General features: G+C 54.2%; 1 protein-coding gene across 1 annotated transcript; it reads left to right on the top strand.

Annotated features, from left to right (window-relative positions):
• Nucleotides 1-971: 971 nt before the first annotated feature.
• Nucleotides 972-2,947, top strand: ZG16B (zymogen granule protein 16B). Its single transcript, XM_037815405.1, has 3 exons — nucleotides 972-1,164; nucleotides 1,399-1,501; nucleotides 2,487-2,947. Exons 1-3 carry the CDS (start codon nucleotides 1,110-1,112, stop codon nucleotides 2,788-2,790), a joined length of 462 nt encoding a protein of 153 aa, XP_037671333.1. The 5' UTR covers nucleotides 972-1,109; the 3' UTR covers nucleotides 2,791-2,947.
• The last annotated feature ends 7,031 nt before the right edge of the window (nucleotides 2,948-9,978 follow it).

Raw genomic sequence — 9,978 nt, 5'->3', positions numbered from 1 at the left:
GAAGCTCCCTGCTGTTTTCCCGATGAAGCCAGAGCCCTCCTGCCATGCGCTCGGGAAAATGGGCCTGGGGTCTCACCCTCCCCACCCCAGAGCCTGGTCCAGCTCCTCCACTTGCAGCAAAGGCCCACATTCTCCCTTCCACCTGCCAAGGAGACCCCTCCAAGCACAGCCAGAACCTGGCAGCTCGGTGTGCCCCGAGGTTGGGTCCCGGAGAGCCATGAACCCCAAACGCCACGCCCAGGGTCCTGCCACCCCACAGCCTGACGCCCTGTGGAGCCCCAGGGACACCGCACCATGAAGGGCATCTGCGAATCATATCAGCATTAAGGACGGAGAGTTGTGAAAGCTCGCCATTTGGGATCAGACCTTAGAATCACATCTATGCAAGCACCATCAGAGATTTGATAAAATTTAGTTCCATCAAATAAAACAAAAGAAAAAGACTCAGACTGAGCTTTTTGGGTGCCCTGCCTTCCACAGCCAGGGTGCCCCGAAAGGCTGGGCCTTCCCTTCTCTGCCCAGACCTGGCTCCATGTCAGGCACCAGAGACACTCCCCAAATGACAGAACAGCGAGGCCAGCATTTGGGGGGCCCCTGGTGCTGGCCCCCCAAAGCCTGGACCCATCGCTCCGGCTCAACAAGGGTCCGTGGGGAGCTTGGCCTGGGTCTGTGTGCCCCTGACCTGAAGCCCTCCTGCTGTCCCCACTCCGTGGGGCTGACACCTGCATCCCGGCCACGCCGGGGGAGGGCCCAGAGCAAACCTCCCCCCACCTCTGAAGTCAAGGTCACATCCAGCTGCTGACGGGGAACCCAGAGAGGACAGCCCTGTCTGTGTAGGCTGTGGGGCCAAAACGGCAAACACGGCAAATCCGGGAGCCTCCCCCCTGCCCCGCCCCCGGCGGCTCTGGGGGTTTCCCTCACGCCTTCCTCCTGGACGGGAGCCCGCGGGGCCCGGGGCGGGGGTTACAAAAGGCCGGGTGAGGACTCCCAGCGCGAGCCCTTCCTGCCAGGCGAGGCGGGTGCCCTGCTCCCTCGGTGGCTCCTGGCGTCCGGTGCCCTCGGCCTCCCCTCGTCTGCCCAGCAGCCTCGGGGTTTGCCGTCCGGAAGCCATGCTGCTCTTGCTGACCCTCGCTGTCCTGGGGAGCCCCGTCTGCTGGGCGCAGCGTGAGTCTAGCTGGGTCGGCCCCTTCCGACCCAGTCCCCCAGGGGACCTCTCACCCTCTCCATCCCCAAGACCTGGATTTGCGCCCCCAGTGCTCATCACGGACCACCTCTGGGCATGGGGTCCTCTGTCCCAGGCAGTCTGGGGGCCATCCCACCCGCCCATGGCCTGGGCAGAGGCGCCCAGGTAGAAGCTGTGTGGGTTCCCCACATTGGTCCCTCTGTCTGTCCGTCTAGAGATGTACGGCATCGGGGGAGGCACCTATTTCAGCACCTCCGAGGACAACCAAAACAATGTCACAGGGATTCGGGTCTGCACGGGGCTGGGACTGATTAAAAGGTGAGTGGCGTGGGGGGTCGGGCAGCCCTGTCACTGCACCGACTCGTCCCACGGTGTCGGAAACTCAGGGAGGGGGACTTACAGCTGCTTCTCCAACATCCTTGTCTGGCTCCCGATGACTGTTTGAGGCTGTTTGACCCCTTGGAGGTGCCACGGCCACCACCTTTCGCTTTGTCCCTTTTCACCAGCCAGTCCATCCCCTCTACCAGTCCCCAGTCATTTCTGTCTCCACATCCAGGTCCGAGCCTCCTGGGTTGAGCTAAAGAGGGTTAGAGGCTGACTTCCTTCTCCTTTCAAGCCGACTCCACTCAACCACAAATGGCCTCTCATTTCCCAGAAATAGAAAATCAAGAGAAGGTCTGTCCAGGTTAGGGCCAACTAGGAAAGGACACGAGGGTCAGAGTGGACCTCTGACCGAACTCAAGTCATCAGAAGTGTGTAGAAGCAGGAAGTGCATGGCTGCCCCCGACGTTGGGGCTGGGGCCTTTGCGGTGGGCCTGGCACGGGGGCAGGTTTTTGCTCTTATGGCTTGTGGAGACCTGGGAGGAAGAACGGGGCAGAAGAGCCCAAGACCAAACAGACAGCGTGGGGAGTGGTGAGCTGGAGAGGGGGGCCCTCAGATGAGCCCCGCGCTGAGGGGAAGGGCAGAGAAGCTCAGGGGGGCAGGGGGCTGGTGAGCGTGCCGGGGGGGATTTCCGCGGGGGTGACATTAGCTGACACTTTCTTGGCCAGTCCCTGGGCCGAGTTCTCTTTCTGGACGGTTTCTGTAAACTCTCCACAGTCCCCCCCACTTTGCAGACAAGGAAAGGGGGGCCCGGAAGGGCTGAGTGACAGGCCCAGAGGCAGCCGAGCCGGGGACTGGGGGGTACAGTGCCTGTCTGAAGCACCCAAACCTCCTCTGGGGGCTCTGTCGCCCCCAAAGGCCTGTGTCCCCACCCAAGGAGGGGCACAGCACCCAGCGCTTCAGAGCTGCGTCTCTCCCCAGCGTGCAGCTGCGGTTCGGGTCCTCCTGGACTGATAAATACGGCGTCCCGTGCAAGAGGAGCCAGGAATTCCTCCTGCGGCAGGACGAGCACTTCGTAGCGGCCTACGGGGCGTACGGCCTGTTCCTGCGGTACCTGGAGCTGCACACCGACTTCGGGCGCACGGCCATGTTTGGCACAGCGATCGGCCAGACCTTCTCGGCCTCCCCCAGCCAGGAGGGGCAGGTGCTCACGGGCCTGTTCGGCCAGTACAAGCTCCTGGGCATCTCGGGCCTCGGCTTCCGGTGGCAATACCCACTGGAGTAGTCGACGAGCCCACTGCTAGCCAGTGCCACTAAAGAGCGAGCGCTGTAGGGACGGGGGCACAGGGGCTCCCGCGGGCTGAGGCCGCCTGCCTGGTTGGGGACTGGCCGGGGTGACCAAGCCATGTCCCCAAACCAGGATCTGTCAATAAATCAAGCTTCTGCAGAAACAGTGGGTCCAGGCGTGGTCCTTGGGGACGGGGCTGTAACTGAAGGCTTCTGAGCTCGCAGAGGACAGAGCCCCCGGGGAGGGGACATCCGTGAACTGTGCAGAGGGGCGAGGCAGGAGTGGGGCGGAGGAACGGGGTCCTGTGCTTCTGCTGAGGACACGAGACCTGCCCCCAGACCCAGGTCCCGCTCCAGGACCCAGGCCGCCCAGCAGGCTCCTGCTTGCCAAGCTCAGATCCCCGCGTCTCTGGGCGTCCTGGAGTCCCAGGGGAGCACGCTGGGGCATCATCAGTTCTTCGCTCACTCTGCAAACACCTGCCAAGGCCTCTTCTGGGCCGGGCTCTCGCCTGGTCACTGAGGCCTAAAGGGGAGGCCAGGGGTCTGGCTTAGGAGCCGGCTGCCCCATTGGAGACAGATGCGGAAGCAGACGGCGGCAGGTCGGTGTGACATCTGTGCTGACGGCATCGTGCCTGGGGCACTGTGGGAGAGGTACCTGCCCAGAGGTAGAGCTACTGGCATGTGCTTCAGGGAGGCCTTCTTGGAGGAGGTGACGACTGAGCTCGGTCTGAAAGGGTGAGTGAGAACTGGCCAAGAGGAGAGAAGGGGGGTGGGGTGGGGAGAGAACAACGCGGGCAGAGGCAGGAGTGCATCTCAAGTGTTGTCTGGGGACCCCAAGCCCCTTCAAGGGGTCCGTGAGTCAAAACTATCGGCATAATAATGCCAAATCGTAATCGGCCCCTTTCTCATTTTCTCACGAGTGCTCGGAGGCCGCGGGACACGTGCAAACGCCACGACACTGACGGATGATGGACTGTGGGCTTGTGTAGTCTGTGTTCCCGAAATCCGCCCGTGATAAACGTTTTCTGTACACTCCAGCAATTCCACACCCCTGTACTTGCCCAAGAGAAATGAAAACATACATGCATGTAAAAACGTGTTCACATTCTCGGAACACTATTCATAACGGACAAAAAGTGGAAACAACCCAAATTCTCTTCAGCGGGTGAGGGGCTCAGCAGACGGTGGTTCCGCACCACGGAAACCCCCGTGGCAGTAGAGAGAGAGCCCTGGCTCCCAGCACGGACTGGGCAGATCTCGACTGCGCTCTGCTGCACGACGGAAGCCGGCCACGAAGGACTCCTTCCTGCGTGCCCCAACGCGGGGTGACATTCCGGAGGAGACGGGCCCGCACGCCAGGAAGCAGCCCGGCAGGGGCAGCGACAGCGAGGCACTGACCGCGTCTGGCTATTGAGGAACTGCTCTGCATTTTCGCTGCGAAGGTGGTTACACAATTTTATACCATTTTTATCAAGTTTTTATCAAAAGGTATCACAGTACAATTAAAATTGGTGAATTTTATTGCATATAATGATTAATAAGCAAAAAAAGGAATTTTTTTGTCTGTTTTATTACTATTGGTGGCTATAACACAGATAAACAAAAGCCCTTTGGGAAGCCTCAATAATTTTTAAGGGTATAAAGGAGTCCTGAGACCGAAAAGTTTGAGAATCGCTGGGCTGGGGTTTTTGGGTGCCGTGAGCCTCTCCGTGGGGCTCCAGCCCATGTTCCCTGCTGAGACGCCCTGAGAGGCCCGGGGGGAGGTTTTCCTGATGCCCTGGACAAGGACCCTTACGAGGGAGAGAGAAGGTCCCACTTTCGGGGTAGCCGTGCCCCCAGAAGGCTCCAAGCCAGGGCGGGTGGGGCTGTTGGGAGCCGCCGGCCACATGGCCCCCATCCGCTGGCCCCCGGCCCCAAGGGGCCCAGGGAAGTTCCGGCTGGACAGACGTTTATTATGCTGCCGGGGGTGTGGAGAGTGCTTCTGAGAGTTTGGAGACCAATTTGAACCCAGCTACAAAAGTTTGAAATGCAACTGCTTTGCGGTCCGACGATTGGTGCACGGGAGAACCAGGGGCGAGGTGTCCCCCGCAGCTTCGGAAAGCAGCCTGGGGCCCCACGGCATGGACACTGCCGGGTCGGCTCCGTGCCCGTCCAGGAGGGCCGTCCACCCGCTGTTCCCCAACGCACCAGCAGCGGGTCCTTCCTGAGCCCAAGCACCTTCTCGCAGCCTCACGCCGTCTGTCACTTACTTACTCTTGCCCCTGAGCCCCTGCTGGGGTGAGGCTGGGAGGGGCCCAGAGACAGGCCGTGTTGGGGTGAAGTCCGCCGTTTCCAGGGCCTCGACTCCGCCAAGGGAGGTGATGGGAGGAAATCCCCATGGATGAACTGGACTCGGGGGGAAAAGCCTTCGTTTTATAAGCAGGCTGGGGCAGGCAGGGGCTGGACCTGGGAGACCCCGTGGCCGTGGGGCTCGAGGATCCATGGTCCCTTTCCCTGGGGAAGCCACAGATGTTGCCTCCACATCAGCACTGGGGTGGGGGGGTGGACCAGCCCCCTCAGCCCGCAGCAGGGCCAGTGTGGTCACAGTGGGTGGGAGCTGCCAGCGGCCGGAGGGGAGAGGCCGCGGGTACTGCCTGCCATCCTGCCACGCACAGGACAGCCCCCCAGCTTAGAAGTATCTACCCCCAGAAGTCAGTGGGCTGAGGTTGAGAAAGCCTGGCCCCGAGGACGAGCGGCCACAGGCCACCTGCCGTCTCCCCCTCTCCAACCTCAGAGCCGTGGTCTGTGCCCCCACCCCTCTCAGGCGTGGAGTATTTTCTCTGAGCGTCTGCCCCCTCTGATCCTGGGACCCTTCCTCTCTGGGATTATCCAGCTGGGGAGGGGTCTTTTGTGGGGGGCTTTGGCCCCAAAGGGTACTGGGCTCCCCCAGCCCCTCCTGGGAACTGCCTCGTCCCCACTCTTCCCCCTTCCCACCCGCTCGGGCTGTGGAGGGGCCCCCATCAGCCCGGCCTGGCCCGGAGAAAGGGGTCTTGGAATTTAACGAGCACAAAAGGGGGACACTCACTGGGTAGAGTCCTAGGCTTTTCCTTGTCAGTTAATATGTTGCAGGAGGTCAGCGAATATTTTTATTGCACTAAAATGTAAGATGAGACTGACGCTTTTAACCACTTTGAATGTGCACGTCAGTGGCATTGAGTACATCTTGAACTTTCCAGAACTAGAATGGAAACTCTGTACCCACTAACCTTCGCTCCAAATATTTCATCCTATCTTTTATGAGGCCTTTACATTTTGCTCCCCACAGAAGTTTTCTATTCTATGTTGTCACATCTGCCTGTGTTTTCTTTTATGGTTTTGTCTAGTTCTAAGTTTAGATCATCTGACCTTCCAAAGAGTTTTGATAAATATTCAACTATATTCTGTCCTAGTTTTCTTATTATTTTTTAATCAACTGTATTGAGGTATAATTAACAAGCGGTACAACTCATCTATGTTAACAGTCCAGTTTGATGAGCTTTGACAAACGTATATGTTAGGTTCAGAGCCGTTCAAGAATCCACATAAACGCAGTGAGTCATGGTTTAAGTAGAGAATTTAAGGTTTATTAGAGGAAGAAAGCAGAAGAAAGCAGGTGGGAGCCATCAGAAAAGAAAGAAAGGAAAAATGGCTCCGGCCCTCTATCCGAGAGCAGCATTTTTTAAAGGAAAAACCCACGTTGGGTATTGGGGGGAAGGTCCTGCTGAATGTGTTCTGGGCCTCGATTGGGTGAGTGCTTATCAGTTTCTGCTGACTGGTTACTAGGGTTTTAACACTACTCTTCTTTGGTGTGCACTGTATTATCTATGTGGAGGAAGCAGGCCTTTTGGCTTGTTTGTGGTCGTTCATCTTATGGGCATATCTGATCTTGCCTTGTCCGCCCCCTGGAGTCCAGGCACCACTGTGACTGGGATTCCTAAAACAGCCTCCAACCCTTAGTTTATGGTGCACCTGGTATCTATGAGATAAGCAGCAGGGCCCGTGGATCAGACATTCCGTCTACATGTTAGACTCTTTTTTCTGGAGTCTGACACCTGTCAGCCCCCCACTCTCCCCATCCCTTCTCTCTCACCACCACCCACCCCACCCCCATTTTCTTCTCTGTCTTCTCCACTCTCCTGCCACGGGCCCCTCGCCCTCTGTCCCTCAGTTTCTCCCATTCCTGCCTTCCTCCACCCAGCCCCTCAATAAGCAGAAGACCCCCCCCGCCTTGAATGAGATCCTAACTGAAGCCCCCGAGAAAGTGATGCCTAGAATTAATTGCACAGAAGTCATCCCTCGCTGGCCGCAGCCTGGGAAGGGTGGCGGCCTTTCCCTGAGTCGGGAGAACAGCCTCTCCCACCACCCCACGGGCTCTGCAGAAACGAGAGCCCAAGCAACGGGCTGGGGCTGGGAGTGGGGAGGGGGCACCCAGCCCTGAAGTGAGCAGGAGACCGAGTCAGGGGGCTGCTTGAGGGCCCACATGCCACCGGCTCCAGGCCCCAGCTGCGCCCACTCCCCAGGGGAGCCTTCCCTGCAGGGCTCCTGCCTACCTGTGGTGTGTGTACCTGCTCCGCACCTGCTCAGGGGGCGTGGCTAAGCCCTGTCCCCAAGCCTCACTCCTGGCACCTGGCTCAGGCTCAGAGGGCAGCCCCAGGGCTCCTTGGCTGCAGCTGGGCAGGGAACAAGCCCACCTCTGGACCCTTCTGGGAACCAGCTTTGGAACCAGCTGCCTCTGGGGGTCACCGATGAAGGCCTTTGGGCCTTCTGGGCTGTCTCCTCCAGGCCCAGTGGGCATGGGGCAGCCCTGGGCAGCCAACAGGTCCATCCTGGACTTCTGGGCCGATTTCTCCAAACTGGGCTCCCCACACAGAGCAGTCGGGAAACCAGGAATAGAAGGGATCTTGCTCAACAAGATAAAGAACATTTATGAAAAACCCACAGCAAATGTCACACCCAACGGTGAAAGACAGAAAGCTTTCCCCCCACGATCAGGAACAAGACAATGATGCCTGCTGTCGTCACTGTTATTTAACATTGTACTGAAGTGCTAGCTGGAGCAATCAGGCAAGAGAAAGAAATAAAAGGTATCCATATTGGAAAGGAGGAAGCCAAATTATCCCTATTTGCAGATGACATGCCCACCTCTATGTATAGAAAAATCCCAGAGAGGAAGTAAAGAAAACAATTCCATTTATGATGGCATCTAAAAGAATTAAATACCTAGGAATAGATTTTCACCAAGGAAGAGAAAGACGGTGTGCTGGAATCTACGAAACATTGCTAAAAAAATTAAAGAAGACCTAAATAAATTTGAAGACATCCTGTGTTCATGGACTGGAAGACTTAGTATTGTTGAAATGTCAATTTTGCCTAAAATGATCTACAAATTGCATGCAATATCTATAAAAATTCCAGCAGGCTTTTTTTTTTTTTTTTTTTTTTTTTTTGCAGAAATGGAAAAGCTGATCCCTCAACTCTCACGGAATTTTAAGGGGCCCTGTGTAGCCGAAACTATTTTTTTTTTTTTTTTCATTTTTATTGAGATTGTTCAGATACCATAAAATTATCCAAAGATCCAAAGTGTACAATCACTTGCCCCTGGGTACCCTCATACAGCTGTGCATCCATCACACTTAATTTTTGTTCAATTTTTAGAAACTTTTCATTACTCCAGACAAGAAATAAAGTGAAAGATGAAAAAAGAAAAAAAGAAAAGGAAACTCTAGTCCTCCCCTATCCCTAACCAACCTCCCTCAATTGTTGACTCCTAGTATTGATATAGTACGTTTGTTACTGTTTATGAAAAAATGTTGAAATACTACTAACTGTAGTATATAGTTTGTAATAGGTATATAGTTCTTTCCTATATGCCCCTCTATTATTAACTTCTAATTGTATTGTCATACATTTGTTCTGGTTCATGAAGTGATTTCTAGTATTTGTACAGTTGATCATGGACATTACCCACCATAAAGAATCAGACAATACCACCAATGTCAAGTGTCTAACATGCCTCCCCTATCCCCCCCTCTTATCTGCATTCACCTTGGTATATCACCTTTGTTACATTAAAGGAAGCATAATACAATGATTCTATTAGTTACAGTCTCTAGTTTATGCTGATTGCATCCCTCCCCCAATGCCTCCCCATTTTTAACACCTTGCAAGGTTGACATTTGCTTGTTCTCCCTCGTAAAAGAACATATTTGTACATTTTATCACAATTGTTGAATACTCTAGATTTCACCAAGTTACACAGTCCCAGTCTTTATCTTTCCTCCTTTCTTGTGGTGTCTCACATGCTCCCCACCTTCCTCTCTCAACCGTATTCATAGTTACCTTTGTTCAGTGTACTTACATTGTTGTGCTACCATCTCCCAAAATTGTGTTCCAAACCACACACTCCTGTCTTCTATCACCCTGTAGTGCTCCCTTTAGTATTTCCTGTAGGGCAGGTATCTTGTTCACAAAGTCTTTCATTGTCTGTTTATCAGAAAATATTTTGAGCTCTCCCTCATATTTGAAGGACAGCTTTGCTGGATACAGGATTCTTGGTTGGTGGTTTTTCTCTTTCAGTATCTTAAACATATCACACCACTTCCTTCTTGCCTCCATGGTTTCTACTGAGAGATCCGCACATAGTCTTATTAAGCTTCCTTTGTATGTAATGGATTGCTTTTCTCTTGCTGCTTTGAGGATTCTCTCTTTGTCTTTGACATTTGATAATCTGATTATTAAGTGTCTTGGCGTAGGCCTATTCACATCTCTTCTGTTTGGAGTACGCTGCGCTTCTTGGATCTGTAATTTTATGTCTTTCATAAGACATGGGAAATTTTCATTAATTATTTTCTCTATTATTGCTTCTGCCCCCTTTCCCTTCTCTTCTCCTTCTGGGACACCAATGATACGTACATTATTGTACTTTGTTTCATCCCTGAGTTCCCGGAGACGTTGCTCATATTTTTTCATTCTTTTCTCCATCTGCTCCTTTGCGTGTAGGCTTTCAGGTGTTTTGTTCTCCAGTTCCTGAGTGTTTTCTTCTGCCTCTTGAGATCTGCTGTTGTATGTTTCCATTGTGTCTTTCATCTCTTGTGTTGTGCCTTTCATTTCCATAGATCCTAGTAGTTGTTTTTTTGAACTTTTGATTTCTGCCGTATATATTCCCAGT

Source organism: Choloepus didactylus, chromosome 21 (assembly GCF_015220235.1).
Source record: "Choloepus didactylus isolate mChoDid1 chromosome 21, mChoDid1.pri, whole genome shotgun sequence".
Lineage (NCBI taxonomy): Eukaryota > Metazoa > Chordata > Mammalia > Pilosa > Megalonychidae > Choloepus > Choloepus didactylus.
Note: the sequence above shows the minus strand (reverse complement) of the source record. Positions and strands in the feature narration are given on the sequence as shown.